Below are 20,509 nucleotides of genomic sequence, written 5' to 3' on the forward strand. Positions count from 1 at the left end.
AATAGACCAACACTATTGAAATATTATTTTCCGGCATTTCTTCTCAGTATGTGAGTCTAATTTCTGAATAAGCTTTGACTTTGATAGGCTATTTGTATCAGGCGACGACGGTGGCTAGCGAAGGTCGTCGTGCGCTGGTGTTGGTGAGTGAGAGCTGCGCGGAGAGCGCCTCACTGTCGCGCATCGAGGCGTTGCGCCGCGCTGTCGACCCGCGCGCCGCGCCGCTCGCGCCGCCGCAACTCTCCGCCGCCGCTTTACAGCGTAGGTGTATTTTAACTCCGTAGCATATCTACTCTTCTTTCATGGCATAAAGACATGTTTTATGTTTGCATACGTGCAAACATAAAATATGTCTTTATGACTATACTACTAACCATAAAAATAAAAATTGAACCTATTTTCTGGACAATTTACAATATAAAAACAAAAAAAAATGCTAAGTCTGCAATTGTAACATATTACAGAAATAAAACAGTACTTAGGCATTGTGATATGCCTGGACAAAAGCCAGGAAGACCTGTGGGACCTCATGAAAAAGTTCCCATGGCTACATACGGAACACGTAGTGTGGACGGAGGGATGGTGCCCGGACACTATCCGGGAAATGCCCGGACTCATAATCGATAGGTTACCTTTACCTTTGAAACTTGCACGTAGTTGTACCAGCGCACTTGCTACTGTTTTCGTTTGAGGTAGGCATTAGTGTAGTGTAAGGTTTAACGTCAAACTGCTTTTTCATATGTATTATTATTGTAGTTTGCTCACTTTCACAGCTTGGTAATTTTTTTAATAGTAATTGCTGCAATATCGATTAAATTCCATCAATTCGGTTTGATTCTCGGATTCAAGGATTGGTTCTATTGCATTTTGTAATTATAGTTCAAGCTAAAATTAAATTTTCATGAGATATTATAGGACTCAGGTTGGAATCGAACCCACGACCCTGCCTAACCGGGGCAATGCCATTTACCACTGAGCTATATACCCACTCGGCCCAATTAATTCATCTCTTTCGTCTTACTGAACTATGTATTGGTCCGTCCGGTAGTTTTTAAATGTATCGCGAACAGACAGGCAGACGCGACAGTAAAATATTAATAACATAATAATGCCGATAACCAGTATTTTCATTATAGAAGATAGTTCAAATTTTTCTGGTGCTCTTAATTTTTTTTATATTGTTTTTGGTTTGTCATGTAAAAGCAATCTAGTAAGTAATTTATATTTTTGCGTAATCATTTTCAGATTGATGAAAGAAGATGTTTCACAAAGCAAAGAGCAATCAGACCCGGTACCCGTCGACGGTTTTGTAAACATCTACAAGAGTATAGAAAATGAGGAGATGCGTGCGCCGTACAAATACGTGCGCTTCGTGAAAACATACTATCACATATTGAACAAGAAGAAACACGCGTTGTTGCAGAGGCAGACTATACTGTCCGTAAGTACTTACTTCGGATGGCACTGCAAAGTAGATTTCTTTATCTGTTTCCAGAGTGTTCTATTCTTTTTTCTCGTCTGCGCCAATGCTTGACTCTTGGTGGTCTCTTTACAATACACACATTAGAAATTATTTATTATTGTCCTAGAGCATGAAAATTCAATTTTCAATGAGATTGATGAGCATCAGTGATATCCCTTTGTCATACACGCTGAGACGCCGGGAATGAAATAACAATAACATTATATTAACTAACAATAACATTCTACGACACCAGCTCGGAAAAATTCATATATCATATTAAAACATACATGTGAAAGTAAATGTGAATATCAAGTGTGGTAATTTCACATCCAGGCAGGAGTAGAAGCACTGCGTCGTGCGCGGGCCTCTGTGGCGACATTGCAAGAAGAGGCGGCTGCTCAAAGAAGCGCCCTGTCGCAGCGGCAAGCGGCGGCCGCCGCGGCGCTGGACCAGATGGCCGCCACCGTGCGCCACGACTCCGCCAAGAAGGACGACATGACCGCGCTGCGCGCTACCATCACACGGGAGAACCACAACCTGCAGATCAGGTATGGCACACTAACACAGCGGGGAGGCTGAACGGAGAGGCGTAAGGCCTACTCCACACTATCGCGGTCCATTTCGCTGAATTTGGCGAATTCGTATCGACTACATTGCTGGTTTTTCATTGCGGTAAATAAAACCACTCATATAAACTACGCAATGTGACTACTCAACTTTACACAAGTAACTAGTGATTCTGACGACCACTACCAGACCACTACAGTATTTCGCATATTTTATTTGTGCTTGGATACCTAATTACGAACAAATTCAGACATGCAAAGAGCTCCACTAAATCAATAACATTATTACGGGATTCGTTGAACCTCTTCGTTCCATTTTAAAATATTCAAATGTAGCCAGTATTAATAATTACAAGTTCTGGATCTAAATTATTGACACATTATTGTCCTTAGGTATTACTCCTAAAGAAACCTGTTTTTTTTTTCTCTTTGGACTGATGCTGTTTTGACACCCAAAATCTTTTTGTAGGAAGAAAGAGATAGAAGCCGAGCTAGCTTCAGTAGAGCCGGTAATAGAGGCTGCTAGATCGGCTGTCGGTGATATTAAGCCAGAATCTTTGAGTGAGGTATGTCGAAAATGTATGTTTTTTAACATTGTAGGACTTAAGATACGTGTGTGACTTAGAATACGTTGTAGCATTGTATTAAATTATTCTAAGACTATTAGTACAAACTCAAATATATTTATTAGTCACATTAATTTACAGGTTCGTTCTTTGCGCGCTCCGCCGGATGTAGTTCGCGATATTTTGGAAGGTGTTCTACGACTTATGGGCATTGCGGATACGTCGTGGCACTCCATGAAGAATTTCCTTTCCAAACGAGGAGTCAAAGAAGACATTAGGTTGATAAATTAAAAATGTATATTTGTTGTTGTTAATAACCGTCATGTTTTCTAGTCTAGAAGTGAAGATAAACATAGAATGTGGCAAATACATGTTAATGTTGTAAAAGTCAATCAAGAAAGGTTGCAAATTAGAGACTGGACTTCTTTCCATAGACGATAAGCTGACAACTTGACACTATTTAATTGCAATGATCCCACCATACAGCTAAACGTGGCCTTCGAGTTGTGAACCTATTGGTTTGGGCTAGAACGGATAAAGACGTATATAATATGTATTTATATATGTCTATTTTACTTATATTTTTAGCAAAACATGTGACAACATATTTGTCACGATGTATACAGTGTACAGTTGAGGACAAGGCCACAGATAGTGTGATGGCGATATATATTCGCAGATGTCTAGATGCGAGTCAGATCAAGCCGGAAGCGGCGGCGGCGGTGAGCAAGCTGCTGGAGAAGCGCGGGCACTCGTTCGAGCCGAGCGTGGCCAAGCGCGCCAGCGCCGCCTGCGCGCCGCTGGCCGCCTGGGTGCGCGCCAACCTCGCCTACGCGGCCGCGCTCGCCAGGGTGCAGCCGCTGCTGCTGCAGCAGCGGGCGCTGCAGCGGTCAGTTGCGTCCTTTGTCTGCAAACGTGGGCTTATGCCTCTATGGCTATATACTGTTTAAATATTCACAATATGTTTAGTACGTGGAAGAATATTTCCATACAAATTTAGTGAAAAATATAAAAAAAATCGGCTCAGCTTAGTAAGTGTGACATGTTCTGATTGTTTAGTTGGGTTATCGATTTGTATAATATAGCAAAAAGCAATCATCTTTTGCTTTAGATATTTTGGTTGGTTTCAAAGCAAAAATCACATTGAGAACAGTAAGAAGTAATAAATGACATGAAACAGAAATCTCCAAGAAGCCGAGGCTCAGCTGGCGGCGTTGTCGTCCGGGCTGGAGAGCGTGACGGAGCGCGTGGACGCGCTGAAGCAGCAGCTGGGGACGGAGACGCGCGAGGCGGCGGCGATCGAGCTGCGGCTGGAGGCTGCCACCGCCACCATCGCGGCCGCCGAGGGGCTGCTGGACAGGCTGGCCGACGAGGACACTGCTTGGGGAAAACACGTGAGTTTATTGTTCAGTTTTTTTTTCTATTTTTCACGGGTTTTACAGCAACATGTAGTACTAGCTGAGCCCCGTGGCTTCGCTCCAGGGCCAATTTCCGGATAAAAAGTACCCTATCTGTTATTTCAAGATATATACCACCCGTGTACCAAATTTCATAACAATCGGTCCAATAGATTTTGCGTGAAAGAGTAACAAACATACACAACAACAACATGTATGTTTGTTGTTGTGAATGTTTGTTACTCAACAACAAACATGTATGTTTGTTGTTGTGTATGTTTGTTACTCTTCATAATCAATCTTAATGTGACGATGTATCCTCACAAACTTTCGCAATATTGATTGAGAGACAGAGATTTGCTTCAATCTTGACAAATCTCACCTGCCTCCTCTATACTCTATTCTCTCTTCAAGAATGCTCTCCGGTAGTGATTGCTTCAAATATTATGAAGGAGATTGTTTTTTATAATACGAATTTTTGGTGTTATATTTCAGCTGGAACACATTTCAAAAGAGATTGGAGAGTTGACTTTGAGATCATTACTCGCGGCCGCATATCTTATCTATTTACCACACCTCACTGAACCCCAAGCTAAGTAAGTACATCATGATTCTTATTAATCAATTTCAAAGTTAAAGTTTGGCAATTTCAAAATTTTTTATTTTAAAACTTTTATAAAATTGTATTTTTCAGAGAATATATAAGTAAATGGAGTTCGCTAATAAGTTTCGCCGACACGTCTTTCTCCGTGATCAACTTCTTGTCAACCGTGGAGATGCAGTTGAAGTGGGAGGCGGACGGGCTGCCTGCCGACGAGACGGCGATAAAGAATGCCGTTGTTATTACACAGGTTAAAACTTGCTTGTTCAGAATTAGATGTTTCTAAAAATTAAGATTCAAAGGAATATTAATTTTTCTTAAATTAAAACCCCATTCTACTGCTGTCGACAATGTGCTATTTAATAAAACTTAAACATGTCTGAAAAATTAAAACAAATTATATAAAAGAGAAGGTTTTTTACTAATTAGAAAGTGGCATCTAATTAGTAACTGGATGTCCAAAAGTTGTTGCTCTTTTAATGCCACCAATTGAAAAATTAGAAAGATTATGAAAAATAGGTCAAGAAGAGATGCTAGACATGTGTGAAGAATGATGACGGATAAATGGATTCGAACGGGCATGATGTTAGTACCAATAACCCTTTGGTACAAAGATCTGGCGAGGCTGATCGAGAACGAGGTGGCCGGCTTTGAAGAAAATGGAAGGGAACACGCTTTGGATCGAGAGTTGAGATGTATATATAAGTTGAGATTGTGAAGGTCTTTGCCCATCAGCGGGTTATACACAACACTTGAAAAAAACAATTATCACTTACCACCAATATAGCAAATAAGTACCGACGCTCAGTATGCGCAGATTATTATAGTGCAATACTATTATATAAATGTCCCGCTAGGCGCTAGAACAACCAGCGTGCGGTCTGACGCCGCTGCTGCTGGACCCGGACGGCGACGCGCTGCGCTGGCTGTGCCGCAGTCTGGACTCGCACGAGCTCGTCGCTCACTCCGCGCACAACTTCAGCACCGCCGCTCAGTATGCGCAAAGGTAATGTATCACAATTTGCGCCAAGAAATATTACACCTGACATATCAATGGTTTGTGCTACTAGTCTCTTCTTTCGTGGCGCGGATTGTCTCTGTTTTTTGAATGATACATGTTCTGTGTTGTATGACTCAAAATAGCAGAAATTTTTTCGTTTCGTTACAGTACAACAAATAAAAATATGTGTTTTACCTATCCACTGCAAACACACATAACTAATATTTTCCATGAACTAAGTCCTCGCGATAATTTTTCTCCGGTTTCACGGTAGGAATTTTTGCTATTCTGTTTGCAGACTAAACCGCCCGCTGGTGGTGACGGGCGTACGAAGTTGGTCCGCGGCGCTGGACGGCGCACGGCTGGCGCTGCAGTGTGAACAGCCGCCTAGTTTGCCGCCGCGGTTTGCCGCTCAAGTCGCAATGGTTAACTTTGCTGCCAGATTAGACCCGCTCACTGGTGGGTTCTTTTATTTATTTAAATTTAAGTTTCGCAACAATATAGCTAACACAATCATAACATGTTTGTTGGTACTAAAAACCGGCCAAGTACGACTCAGACTCGCGCACTGAGGATACCATGAAATCCGAAACTTTAACTTATTCATTACTAATTCTTTCCATTAGAAAAATACATAAATCATAGTGTTACTTAATACTAATAAACATTACCAGATCGCTTGGTGAATCACGCGCTTCAGCAGCAAAATCCAGAGATGAATGAAAAATGTAAAGAAATAAAAATACAGAAAGCTACGCTACAGAAGCAGCAGTACGAACTTCAGGTATGTTAGAAGGATAATTTTTAGGTTCAAATATGAAATGTATAGCCTGGTGATCTTTATGTTAATCTCGTTGTAAACAATTGAGTAGGCCTTGAGTAGGCCAACAGCCAGGAAGTAGTATTTACAGCCTTGTCAACGCCGGCTTGCTCATAGGTGTCACACGCGCATTATATGACTCATATTCAAATAATAAATGGGTGTTTTATTCGAGGAAATGTTGGTATTTGGTATATTATCTAATCTTCAAAAATCACATAATTGAGCATGAATAGGTTATTTGGATAAAAATACGAATATCACATAATGATTAAAATTGTTCAACATTTGTAGGAGAACTTGCTACGTGAATTATCAACAAAGATTGACATACTGCACGACGCCAACCTCCTCGAATCGCTCAAACAAACGCGCGCTACAGCTGTCACCATCAAAGAAGCGCTTCAGGCGGCTGCGGATTTGCAGGTATTAATTGCACTCATTCTTCAGTTAGCTTACAATTTAATGACATTTTTGCCACGTGCTTTTATTATAGTCAGAGAGAACTTCTTGCATACAACTTATGACAAAAACCGACGAAGAATTCCTCGCTTTTTGTGGGTCCAGGTCACACCGTCAGGTAATGCATATCATAATAATACCTTGTCACGGATCTGAAGGGACGTGGAAAATTCCAATACTGTAGGACCAGTGGAAGTGGATATTTTTGCAAGATTTGATTACAGTCAGACATCTGACATTTGACCTGTCCCGAAACGAAATGAAAGCTTGTGAATTTGCAGCGGTCGAGCTCGGCGGCGGCCGCTAAGTACTGCAGCAGCGCGCGCCGCGCCGCGGCGCTGGCGCTGCGCGTGCGCCGGCTGGCGGCGGCGCGCGCGCTGCTGGCGCTGCCCCTGCAGCCCGTGCTCGACCTCTACGTCGACGCTGTGCGACACGCTGAGGTTGCTCATGCATTTTTTTCGAAATCGATGCAATGATCATTATCTTATCCTTCCCCGATGTTTACCGACCACAATTTCTCATGTTGACATTTTTATACTTAGTGCCTTTCACTGTTTGCTTGGGCCCTTAACCCTTAATTTTTTTTACAAATTGGCATTTGTATACGTCCTGTTTCACCACTTTCTGATAAAATATCATATTATAATCTGACAGATATAACTAACTGCTAGATAAATCAGCCTGATGTGATTGGCCAGTTAGCCCTATCCAACACTTGCGGTGCACAATAAAATATATAAAAGTAATAATTCGCAACAATCCAACTCTCAATCATCATATTCATACAAGGTTTTAATTGGCATGTAGATTTAATAGCCGCGAATTTATCCACAGTCAAAAGACACAAAGGACGTCAACACCGAGGAAGTAGTAAAGTACTTCACAAGAAGAATCATCGAAAGGGTGTTGTTGGCTCTGCACAAGAAAGACAAATATACCGTAGTGATATATTTGCTGAAAGAAGTTTACGAAGAAGATTTCCCGGAGAAGGTATACTTTTACAATACTTCTATGTCATATTTAAATCACTTTTTTATTAATAAATTTGAAATTATTATTTCATTATTGAACAACGAATAAATACATTTTCCTTGCAGCTTTGGCAGTTGTTTTTGGGTAACGTCACCATTACTGATGATGACAAAGATATTATCAACAAGATCGAGAAAAGTTACTCGTGGATTCCTGAAGAATGTATCAAGAATATTGCACAAATTATGGTATTTATTAATTCGGCATATTTTTCTTCTTTGCTCCATAGATAAGTCTACATTAAGGACACGCAATGATGATAGTAACACTTTTTTCACATTGTTATTTATTTCAAAATTTCTGTTTGTAATAGTTTGTTGTTGTATTACTTGTAGTTTGATCATTACGTTTTATTTTTTCAAACGTTTGATTAAAAACAGTCTATACAGAATAGATAGTGGGATCGCTTTGTTCTCTTGGCTTGCAAGACTGAGTGTTTATCAACAAATCTTCACCATTAGATTTGGTATTGCAATGGCAAAAAAAAAGTTAAAAATCGGTTTATAGACAGACTAGACTATGTCGTAAAATAATATCCCATTATTTTCTACAGCTAACAAGCAAAGTTCTATTCAAGAAGTTGAACTTAGACGACAAAGCACTATGGCAAAATTTCATCGAAAGCGGCGACCTATCCTCGCTCGGGCGCTTAGGACTAACCCCACTGGAGACCGCGCTCGCGGCCTCCGCGCTTCGCCCCGACTCGCGGTATAGGGCTCTTGTGGCCCTGGTCGACCATTATCTAGGTAACTGTATAGCTGTATAATGCTGGGTTTCTCGTTTTCGTTTTTGGACATTGGCATTATACATTTTCACTGTTTTATAAATTCTATTTTTGTAATAAAAATTGTGAGGACCCATTACCCGTCCGATGATTGCGCTGGCGTTACAAACCAAGAACAAAATAATAATCATCATCATCATCATATCGAGTGCGTTACTGCTAATACTATTGTCAGATTTTATTCGTCTAAAGACATCTGACTTTAACGACTACCTACCGCCATATAGTGGAAGGTAGTCGCATACACACTAGGGAACTACACTGTCAACCGCGATGTTTTCCTTCAACTATATAAGAGTCAGATCGGTATACAAACTCATATGACAAGAGTAGGTCGAACCTGAGATCTTTCGATCCACAGGCGGGCGTCTTAACCATTACACCACCACCGCTTCAGATCAAAATAATAATAATAATGCCAGACTGACGTTTACATTGACAACAGAAAGTTTTCCTCTTATTAAATTTTGCTTACGCTTACAGTAGACTATCTTTATTTCTCTACATTAACATAATTCAGCCGAGTAAGGGAAAGGTCGTAATGGGTTACGACAATCATACTGTCAACAGTTCAAAAGTGGTTTTGCGCTCAGTATATTCCCAGTTTCTTCCCAAAAAGTCGGGCGCAACTCAACTAATTAATAAGTTCACGCAAACGTAAGCTTAGAACGTATAAGACGTTCTAAGCTTACGTTTGCGTGAACTTAGGCAGAAGAACGTAGGCATATTCCGTAAGATGAAAGCTCTCAACTGTCAGTAAACGCTTGTCTGTCACTAAGTACCACCACTCCTGTCACGTGTCTGCTGGAAAATATTTCTTCTGAAATCATTTATGGTTACGACTAACATAACAGGCAGCAGCGTGATGCGTTCATCGGACGTGATCCAGACCGCGGCGCGACTGGCGCGCACGCGCCGCGTCGTGCTGGCGCTGGGCGCGCACGCGCTCGATGCGCTCGTCGCGCATGCGCGCGCTCTCACTATGGTTTGTACTCTCGTTTGTTCTATTACATATCTTTTATATCGGCACTCTATCACAATCTTAACATGTTAATGAATAATTTTTGACCATATAATTATGATGCACTTATCCGATGCAACTTTTGCAGTACAAAATTGGATACTGTCAAAATCTAATTATTTATTCAGAAATTAGACTTCACAGGCACTTTTTCAAGTCAATTTTTATATTGTGTAGTAATTTCTCACAAGTTACAAACTACTGCGCTCAATAGACATTTTCGGAAGAAGACCGGGGCCAGTGTCTATAAATTTAGTGGAACAGAGTGATGAAACATTGTGGTCACGCTACTTCAGATCAACGTATCGGAAGGCGCGGCGGCGTGGGAGGCGGCGGTGGAGCGCTGCCGACGCGGCGGCTGGCTGTGCGTGGTGGCGGGCGCGGCCGCGCTCGGCGACCAGCTGCAAAACTTCGTGCTGGAGGTCACTCAGCGCCCGGTAATTTTCTTTTTAATGAAAACCCACAGCACACGATCTTAACCCAGAAAGCAGTTTGTGACAATCCAGTATTATGGAATGAAAAGAAAAGAAAAATAAAAAATGTCTTAGGTGTACGTCCACAGTATGAGCGTATAACGTAAGCGGATCCGTAGCGGATGTAACAATTGACTTGCTTGACTAGGTCCGAGCTTCGAGCATACGCAGAGTTCGAGCATTTAATACCAGTCAAAATGCCGTGTAATTTACAGTTATTAATTTCATGTCTATCTCAACTATTGATTATTAAAAAATAAATTTAAAAAGACTATGGCATTGGTGCTTAGCAACCAATAATAAAAATGATCTTTTGAGAATTCTTACAACATATATTTAATTTTATTCCCTTAACCACTGCCCAATTTAAGTAATTTAAGTGGTTATGGGCCCTGAAAAGCCGATCAAGGGAATAGATATTGAGTAAAGAGCAGAAGAAAGGAAATATTTTCCGGGAAAAAATTTTCCAAAGAAAGTGAAGATCGCAATTCAAAATGGAAGTGTCAAATTCAATGAAAATTGAGAAGTTTGATGGTAGAAATTTCAAGCAATGGAAGTTCCAGGTCAAGTGCGCCTTGAGAGCAAAAGGCTTGAACATTGAAACTCCAAAACCAACTGAAACTGCAGCGCAAGTGCAATGGAACAGAGATGACGGTATGGCTATGTTTATTTTGACCTCGTCAATGGACCTGAATCAGATATCTCTGATAGAAAACTGCGAAACTGCGAAGGAAGTTATGAGTAAATTAGAAATATTATATGAGCATAAGTCGGAATTCAATAAAATGATGGTGCATGAGAAATTCTACCAATATTCCTATTGTTCTGGTGATACAATGGCACAGCATGTTTCAAAAGTAGAAGGGTTAGCCAAACAGCTTAGAAAATGTGGTGAGAAATTAAGTGATATGGCAGTGATAACTAAAATTTTGAGCACATTACCATCTACATATCGTTCTCTGCGCCAAGCATGGTTATCACTTGGTCCAGATAATCAGACGATCCAAAACCTAACGTCACGTTTGATTGACAAAGAAGCAAGTCTACTGAAAGATATGAAAGATGATACTGCTTTGCTAACCTCGAAGAAAAATTTGAAACAAGTAAAAGAGGATGATAAACCTAGTTCCGTGAGAAATGCAAGTACTTCATAGATTTATCTGATTTATCTGGTCATAGATTTATCTGTTACAATTGTAATAAACGTGGTCATTTTGCTAGAGAATGCAGAGCGCCTATGAAATCTATTCGTAAGAATCAAGAGCAACAGAATATGTTAGTATACAATGCAGAGAGTGATTGGTCATCTGCAAATGGAGACAACATATGGATATTAGACAGTGGAGCATCCATGCACATGACATACAGGCGTGAATTCTTCTGTCAATATATGGAATTTAATCAGAATGATAGTAACAGGACTGTCAAATTAGGAAACAAACAGAATATTGAAGTACTTGGTGAGGGAACGGTTTTGGTAAAAAGTAAGTTGAAAGGAAATTGGCAAGAAAGCAGATTAGAAAATGTACTGTATGTGCCTGATTTACGAAGAAATTTATTTTCTGAAGGAGCTGTAATCAGAAAGGGTTATATAATAATGAAAAATAAAGAAAGTACTCAAATAATAAAAAATAATGAAGTTGTAATGTCAGCACATCTGAAAGAAAACAATTTATATGAGCTAGATATAAAAGCAATCATACAAGAAAGCTGTAATATTGTGCAATCAGATATTAAAATGTGGCATGAACGATTAGGGCACTTAAATGTAAAAGAGATTAAAAATATGAGCAAAACTGGAGCAATTCCCGTAGTATTGACTGGAAATGGCAATTTTGTTTGTGAAGCATGCCAATATGGTAAGCAAGCCAGAAATCCATTTAAGAAATCCATGAGAGGTGCAACACAAGCAGGAGATATAGTCTACAGTGATGTTTGCGGACCTATGTCGGAGTCATCAGTATCAGGTAGTGACTATTTTGTTTTATTTAAAGATGGTGCTACGAGTTATCGCCATGTATATTTTCTAAAGCACAAGGATGAAGTGCTTGAATGTTTCAAGAAATATAATGCGATAGTCAACAATAGATTCCAGCATGATGTACGTATCCTGCACACAGATAATGGTCGTGAGTATGTGAATAAAGAATTTAAGAACTTCCTGGAAATTAAAGGAATAACTCATGAATGTACAGCCCCTTATACCCCGCAGCAGAATGGAAGGTCTGAAAGAGAACTGCGAACAATAATGGAGAGCGCAAGGTCTATGCTTTATGCAAAAGATATCCCCATGAACTTGTGGGCTGAGGCAGTTGACTGTGCTGTTTATTTGTTGAATAGAAGCTCGTCTAGTCAAACTATAGATGTTTCACCTTATGAGCTATGGTTCAATCAAAGACCGAATTTGAATCACATTAGAATATTTGGTTCAGTTGGGTATGTACATATTCCTAATGAAAAACGAAAGAAGTTAGACAAGAAAAGTACCAAAATGATGTTGGTGGGATATGAGCAAGAAAATTATAGAATGTTTGATCAAAATACGAAAAAGATAACTGTGTCAAGGGATGTCAGGTTTGATGAGCTCAGTAGTGTAACAGAGCCAAGGAGAAACTATGCGGAAATAAACATTGATGGACAGGCTGAGGAAGATCAGCAGACAAGAACTCCACAACAAAGTACCTTAGATGAAACTGATACCCTAGAAGCATCTTCATCAGATGAAAGTATGAAAAGCTCTGAAGATCAAGATGTTTGTTATCAACCAGCTAGCAATACAGGCATGACATTAAGACCTCGGAAAAATAAGAATATGGAGGTGAATTTAACAGAAATCAACATCCCAGAGACGTATGAAGAAGCTGTGACTGGGCTGGAGAAGAAAAATTGGAAGAAAGCTATTGAGGATGAGCTTAAATCTCATGAGAAAAATAATACTTGGAATATTGTGGATAGAACACCAAAGAAACCTATCACATGTAAATGGGTTTTTAGTATTAAGAAAAATAAGGAAGGAGAAATAGAGAGGTATAAAGCTCGCCTGTGTGCTCGTGGGTTTTCCCAAATTAAAGGTATGGATTACAAGGAAACTTTTTCACCGACCTCCAGGTATGATTCAATTAGATTAATATTGAGTGTAGCGGCAAAAAAAAATTTAGAGATTGAACAATTTGATGTAAAGACTGCATTCTTGTACGGTGATCTTTTGAAGGAAATCTATATGGAGGTACCAGAGGGTGTCGAAGCAGACTCGTCGAAAGTATGTAAGTTGAACAAATCGTTATATGGTCTTAAACAGTCTCCCCGCTGTTGGAACAAAAAGTTTACATTGTTTCTTACTACTTATGGGTTTAAACCGTGTCATGCAGATAATCTTTGTTGGATATTTTAATAATATTCAAGTTTTGTTAATAATCTATGTAGATGACGGATTATTGTTATCAGAAAACAAAGACATTTTATCAGTAATATTAAATGACTTAGGAAATAATTTTGAAATTAGAACATTAAAGTTGAATTCTTTTGTTGGTATGGAAATAAATAAGAGACCAGGTCGTATATCTATAAGTCAAAGATATTACATTGAGAGTGTAATAAAAAAGTTTAATTTAACAGAAGCTAAAGGCTGTAGCACACCCGTGCATGTAAATGTAAAACTATCTAAAAATGAAGATGAGAATGATACTGTTAATAGTTTTCCATGTAGAGAAGCAGTGGGAGCGCTAATATTTTTGTCTTCGGTGTCTAGACCTGATATTACTTACGCTGTTAATTTAGTGAGTAGATATGTAAGTAATCCAGGTGCTACACATGTCAATGCTGTAAAACGTATTATACGTTATTTGATTACTACAAAAGATGTGTCAATTGTATATGGAAATGGTACAGAGTTAATTGGATATTCGGATTCTGACTTTGCAGGTGACATAGATTCTAGAAAATCTAATACTGGACATTTATTTTTAATGAATGGTGGACCTGTTACTTGGGCAAGTCGAAAACAGAATACAGTAGCATTGTCTACAACAGAATCCGAATATATGGCTGCTAGTGATGCTGCTAGAGAGATTTTGTGGTTAAGACAATTTTTATTGGATATAGGCAAACCACAAAATACTGTAACATTAAAAATTGATAGCCAAAGTGTTTAAATTAATACATAACCCTGTATTTCATAAAAGAAGCAAGCATATCGATGTTCGTTATAATTTTATTAGAGAAAAGGTGGAACTGAAAATAATTAACATAGAGTATGTAGAAAGTTCGTATCAACTTGCTGATTTTCTGACCAAGGCGTTACCCCTTAGCCGGTTTAACTTTATTAGAGATAGTATTATGAATAGTGTTTGAGTTATTTTCAGTTAACAAAGGGTTATGGAATATTTAATTAATGTCAATGTAGGTCTTTTTAATTTAAGTGGGAGTATTGATTATTAAAAAATACATTTAAAAAGACTATGGCATTGGTGCTTAGCAACCAATAATAAAAATGATCTTTTGAGAATTCTTACAACATATATTTAATTTTATTCCCTTAACCACTGCCCAATTTAAGTAATTTAAGTTCAACAGTACTCAACTCTTATCATATCTTATTAGCATTAAGGGCATGTGGTCATACACACAGTCCTTGTTAATTTATGTACACAGCCAACTCCGCGTACGCAATATACTGAAACGCAGGACGTGCACTAATATGAGATAGAAATCATATCTTTATCATATCTTTCGTACTGTGAAATGTGTCCAAAAGTTATGCGGCCTTAATTATATCAATAAACATTTTTCTCATTCGGCAACGTTTTGTTTCAGCCTGAAGATTTTAATGACGATTTTCGACTCTGGATTGTTTCCGAAGATAGCCAAGTCCCAGCAGTGTTGTCTAATGTCTGTATCAATGTTATTTTGGAGGTAAGTCTATTGTTTCTGTATTATTTTTTTATCAATTAATTATTTCAATTCTAAAGCTCTGTTTCATCACTTTTTGATAAAATATCATATAATCTGATGGATAAACGAACTAGATAAATCAGCCGGAAGACCAGTACCAGTTTGTCCAACACTTGTGTAACACATTTTATCTGTTAGATATTTTACTTGTATAGGCTACCAGATACTTGTCAGCAAGCGGTGAAACAGGCCCTAAATGTTGTGTTTCCATTTTCTAAAATAATTTGTTGCGTCACGGTATTTTTGTAAATAATGTTTGTCCCAGGCGCCGGAGGGGGTGAAGCGCAATGTAGTTGGCACACTATGCGCGTGGGGCGAGTACTCGGCCGAGCCGGCGCTCGTGCGCATGCACGCGTGTCTGGCGCTGTTCCATGCGCTGGCGCAGGAACGCCGCGCCTACATCCCGCAAGGTGGGCTGTTTAACATCATCTTGCCATTCTTCTAGCTATTGCTGTGTATTATTTTCTTATAGAACAGCTAGAGAAAGTTAATCCCTCCGGAACGATCGGTTTTCTTTCCCGTTCGGTCTAATTTGAAATAATAATAATTGAACATTTTGTAATACAATCCGTCTACTTGTCAATCCGTCTACTTGTAGTTCCGTAAAGATCTACTTTACTTGTGTAATTTGAAACAGTTTGACAAGTGAATTCCACATTACAACGAAGTTGAACATCAGGTTGGAGCCAGTGGTACTCATGGGAGTGGGGCGAGGTGTCGACGTGCGCGGCGCTGTCGCGCTCGTGCTGGGCCCGCCTGGGCCGCGAGGGCGCGCGCGCACTGACGCAGACGCTGTACAGCGCGCGCGTGCCCGCAGCGCGCGACCGCGTGCTGCTGCGCGCGCTCGCCGCCGCCTGCCTCGCCGACGCTGCCTTCGCGCACGACTGGCGCCCCAGGGGGTTGCCGCTTAAACTACCGCTCACCAACGAATTACATGTGAGTGTTTTGTGGAATAACGTAGGTTAGATAGTGAAAGGCCGTTTTGTGTACTAGCCTTGTGTATTTATTACGGGAATAATTATTCTTACAAGCTTTGATTAACTTTCACCTGTACTTCCGCTGATCTTACAAAGTAATAAAGACAAGATGTTGCATCCAAGATCAACTTTTACAGAACGATTCTAATGCAACTCAGTTCAATTTAGGCACCTAAAATGAATCTCATTCATACTAAAAATTAAGTCGATGGTACGAATTTGCGATGCAGCTCAGTTTAGGTCTTAAAATGGATCGCTTTAAGAGATGATGGTAAGCCCCAAGACTCAACTACTGCAAGAACATTATTTTTTGTCACCCGTTCTAAGCAACAGAATCTTTCTGATGACAGTTTCACATTCAAAATATTATTATTTCGAAAATATTAATTTTGGTTGTTGCTCTAGACTTACGTGTCAGCATTCGAGGGTTTGCCCGATATCGATACACCACAACTGCTGGGCTTGCCTGCCAACTGCCGCGTCGCTTGGGAGAGGACCGCCGCTGACGATATCATTATGGGATTGAAAGGTTTGTTGATAATGGAAGTTATAATGAATTTTTGCCTTTTCCTTAATGGACTTCTAATGGACTTTCAAGTCTCAAAATTTTCTTTGACCTTCGAAACAACACATGAACAATTTCTCAGTTTTGTTTTACCATAATGTTAAGAAAATTAAAAAATCTTATTATATTTGCGTTTTTCGTTTCGAAGCCCTAGCTACAAGAGTACACTGCGTCAGTACATTGTTTTATAATAACTAGGTCCAAAGACAAAATAAAATATTGAATCAACTGTGCCCAGCGACAGCCTTGCCTTATGTACAGTTAACCGCAAGTCAAGTTAGCCCGCAAAAACTTACACCCCGCAAGAATCTGACAGTAAAATGAATTTGCAATTATTTAATGTTATAATTGTAGTATAATGATGTATTGCTTCCAGAATTTGATACCATCGCAGATACAAGCAAAATCACTGGCGGTCCATCGCCTGTCGCGTCTTTGCGGTCCCTTTGGAAGAAACTCATGTCTGGTAATCCTCTCATCAAGGAAGATTATCAGATTAAAGATGTAAGTACCCTAGACACGTTACGACCTGCTTGTTATTTGTATGATCCTGTTTTCGATCGCATTGTACGACTCATCTAGGCTATGGTCATCATAACAAAGCAAAAGCGATTGCTTTATCATGGCTGCTTTTATGAGGTTTACTTACGTCTGTGTTATATTTAGCATTGTGTTATACCATAGTGTTTCAATGGCTTTTCTATAGCAGGTGGTATTTTTTACACCCTCATAGCAGAGACAAGATTTTGAATTAAATCGAATCAATGGATAAGTGGTGGAAATAGCCGATTTTGCATGAGGCAAGCCTCATAGTTGCTTATAAGTATGTTAGCAAAATCGGATAAGTGTAACATTGTCCTTTACTATTTTACGCAAGTACGTAGCCAATGATTAAACAATATTTATTAATGGTGCCACTGGAACGGTATCTGTCATATAAGTACATATATTTAATGGCTACCTAGTTGTGTCATATTTATCTATGTTATCTTGTTTTAGACATTGTTTTGTAAATTCTGGCGAGATAAGAGTTGAGGAAAAAAGAGACGCCTTTGTCCAGCTGTATTATCAAAGCATTCATTTTAATTTCTAAGAACTGTCATTATACAATACTATTGCAATTGATGATAATATGAATTTACCAAAACATAGGTTCTATGTGACCTAGCCACAATAAAATCATGTTTATGATATACAAGCTTTCGCCCACGTGACTTTCCCATGGGAACAATACTTTCTCCGACATGAAAGTTGTCTATGTCCATCTCTGTACTACGAAATTCTATTTATGCAAAATTTCAAAAATATTTTAGATAAGGCATGAAGACGTACAAACTAAAGTGTTTACTTCTCTAAGTCTTAACTTACGCATTTCTGTTATTACAGAAACTAATTGGTGATGAAAGTGAGGGTGGTATTTGATCATATGTGTGTATTCAGGTGGGCGGTGGTTGGTGGGGGTCGGTGGCTGCCGGCGAGGCTCTGTCCGCGGCCGCGGTCGCTCGCACGCTGCACGCCACGCTCAGCCGGGAATCTGTGCTTTATACCGTGAGTTTAACGTTGTACATCGTCGTGACGATTGTGAATCGAAGCATTTAGTGGCGAGGGTAAAATTTTGTTTTACTATCGAAATTCGTGGATGTACTGGCCGCTTATAAGTTGAGTAAACGAATATATATTTTCCCTAGAACATTTTACTGTTGTATGAGATTTTATTTTACACCGAGCAAACAAGACATACAAAAATGAGTATATTTTACTTTCTATGATCTAACTTTAGGCAGCTTACATTGAAATATAGTGTCATAGTTTACGAGCACGAAAAAATAAATTGTTGTATCTATCAGGTGCCGGCAGAGTGGCAGACATTGTGGTCGGGCCCGGCGTCGCCCGCCGCATATATACGAGAGTTTTGTGAGCGTGCGCGTGCCGCGTTACAGCGCATGCGCGACGTAGAACGCGGCGACCAACTACCTAAAGGTGCCTTATCTTCAACTTCACGTGCTTTAGGAGTTCCGATTTTTAGTTTTGATATTTTGCCTGTGATAGTGTACTTGGGCCACAGACCAATTTACTTGAGCAAACATGTGACAGAGCCAAACCAACTAGATTCAGACTTCTTAGATTTTGGGAAGACCACTACCGAAGAAACAGCCAATGAAAATAAAGAAATGCCTATTACTCTTTATTCGTTCACTAGTTTGCGCCTCTAGCGAAAAATCATTTGTTTCTTTTCATCCAGTTCTGTTCCGTATGTACATTATGGGTGTGACATTAAAAAGAAACATAAATAACGACAATATACTAGACAAATAAAATAACAAGATGTTAAGTCAGTGTAAGTATGTGAAGCGAATGATGTTTCAGAGCTGGACCTGCGCCAGTTCCTGCGGCCGTCGCGCGCCGTGTGGTCGCTGCGCGCGCGCGCCGCCGCGACTCTCGCGCGCGCGCCGCGCGACCTCGTGCTGTGCGCCAGCTGGGACTCTGCTGCTGGTAACTATTAGGGGTGCCACACTAGTATCACTGAATATTTTTTATTTACAATCACGCTGTTTAGTCAACTCTAGTATGTTATTTTTATGTTAATATATAGCATAGTAGGACTAGTGTGTCAACTGCCAACAGTTAAATATTATCGCAGATTATCCGTTTTGGCAGACTTTGACGGAGTTGAGTAAAAGAGTGTGAACACGTAGTAATGAACTCATTTTCGCATTTGTATTATAAGATTTAATATAGTTTATAACTTAATCAGCTAGCGGTTACTATGGAAGCTATGATAAGAAAACAATAATTTACCGCTTGTAGTTTTGAGGATTGATATTTAATAAAAATTTGCCATTTTGAAGATTGATATTTAATAAAAATTAGATGTTTTGTATGGTAATATAATTTACTATATAAGACACTGAGAGTCTTATATAGTAAATTCTATTAAAAGAGAATCTAATTATTTTAAAAGAGAATCTTAACATAAAAGCCTGATATACGAATATTATTATCAGAGGACGACGTGTCGGCGGGGGTGCGGGTGGTGGGCCTGCGCCTGAGCGGCGCGGTGTGGGGGGGGGGCGCCCTCGGCCCCGCGCGCGCGCACCATGCGCCGCATGCGCGTGCGCCTGCGCTGCTGCTTAGGTATCTGCCGCAGGTAAGTACCGTTCGTTACTGTATTATGTAGTAACTTCTACGTGTGGTTGCAGGGTAGATGTCTATAACTGGCATCTGTATTTCCCGATCATAATGCCAAAAAATTAAGTCTGTGTTGGCATGACTAATTGTCTGATATAGCTGATAGGCAACAATATCGTTCCCAAAGAGGTCAACAACCAGACGTCCTGCCGTAAAAAGAAAATGATCACCCCTTTTTTTATCACCTATGTGCAATGTGCATGTCGCGAGCGCCCAAGCTCTTTCAGTGAACTCCTCATGTCACGTGTTTATTGTGTAGATAGCAGCTCTTAGAATCAAAAACCTGAATGTGCTTCACAAATTTTAAGACATTACTGTATTCTAGCTGATTATTTGGTGTCAATAACGATTAACGTATTTAACATATCTTTGCAAGTCATTACTTGTTAGTTTGTATTACGATAACAACACAATTCATTGGTTTTGCCTGCACAATATGAAGCACATATAAAAAGTATTATTTATATCAAACCACTGTTAAATCGTTATAAATTTTACCGATATCCGCCAGTTGATTTGACGAAATCGATAAATATAATTTTCTTTACTTCCAAAAGTTATTATAATGTTTTTTATATTCATAAACTATTTAAGCAATTTGTAGAAATCGCTGATTTCATCCTAAAAGCATTCTCTACTGG

At 39.5% G+C, this 20,509-nt stretch overlaps 1 protein-coding gene across 1 annotated transcript in view; it reads left to right on the forward strand.

The window, feature by feature from the left end:
• btv (beethoven) overlaps positions 1 to 20,509 on the forward strand; it is a 59,757-nt gene that overhangs the window by 38,400 nt on the left and 848 nt on the right. The window contains exons 49-77 of the mRNA XM_053744548.1: positions 102 to 261; positions 465 to 627; positions 1,246 to 1,441; positions 1,799 to 2,013; positions 2,501 to 2,597; positions 2,739 to 2,875; positions 3,277 to 3,486; positions 3,778 to 3,991; positions 4,490 to 4,590; positions 4,689 to 4,845; positions 5,453 to 5,601; positions 5,894 to 6,054; positions 6,270 to 6,379; positions 6,710 to 6,841; positions 7,159 to 7,317; positions 7,712 to 7,867; positions 7,975 to 8,097; positions 8,463 to 8,655; positions 9,548 to 9,678; positions 10,011 to 10,151; positions 15,000 to 15,098; positions 15,403 to 15,547; positions 15,817 to 16,073; positions 16,520 to 16,643; positions 17,056 to 17,183; positions 18,120 to 18,227; positions 18,527 to 18,659; positions 19,047 to 19,172; positions 19,685 to 19,827. Of these exons, the coding sequence (XP_053600523.1) occupies positions 102 to 261; positions 465 to 627; positions 1,246 to 1,441; positions 1,799 to 2,013; positions 2,501 to 2,597; positions 2,739 to 2,875; positions 3,277 to 3,486; positions 3,778 to 3,991; positions 4,490 to 4,590; positions 4,689 to 4,845; positions 5,453 to 5,601; positions 5,894 to 6,054; positions 6,270 to 6,379; positions 6,710 to 6,841; positions 7,159 to 7,317; positions 7,712 to 7,867; positions 7,975 to 8,097; positions 8,463 to 8,655; positions 9,548 to 9,678; positions 10,011 to 10,151; positions 15,000 to 15,098; positions 15,403 to 15,547; positions 15,817 to 16,073; positions 16,520 to 16,643; positions 17,056 to 17,183; positions 18,120 to 18,227; positions 18,527 to 18,659; positions 19,047 to 19,172; positions 19,685 to 19,827 (4,368 nt within the window). The remainder of the gene's footprint in view (positions 1 to 101; positions 262 to 464; positions 628 to 1,245; positions 1,442 to 1,798; positions 2,014 to 2,500; positions 2,598 to 2,738; positions 2,876 to 3,276; positions 3,487 to 3,777; positions 3,992 to 4,489; positions 4,591 to 4,688; positions 4,846 to 5,452; positions 5,602 to 5,893; positions 6,055 to 6,269; positions 6,380 to 6,709; positions 6,842 to 7,158; positions 7,318 to 7,711; positions 7,868 to 7,974; positions 8,098 to 8,462; positions 8,656 to 9,547; positions 9,679 to 10,010; positions 10,152 to 14,999; positions 15,099 to 15,402; positions 15,548 to 15,816; positions 16,074 to 16,519; positions 16,644 to 17,055; positions 17,184 to 18,119; positions 18,228 to 18,526; positions 18,660 to 19,046; positions 19,173 to 19,684; positions 19,828 to 20,509) is intronic.

The sequence above is a fragment of the Plodia interpunctella genome, chromosome 4, assembly GCF_027563975.2.
Source record: "Plodia interpunctella isolate USDA-ARS_2022_Savannah chromosome 4, ilPloInte3.2, whole genome shotgun sequence".
In the NCBI taxonomy this organism is placed as follows: domain Eukaryota; kingdom Metazoa; phylum Arthropoda; class Insecta; order Lepidoptera; family Pyralidae; genus Plodia; species Plodia interpunctella.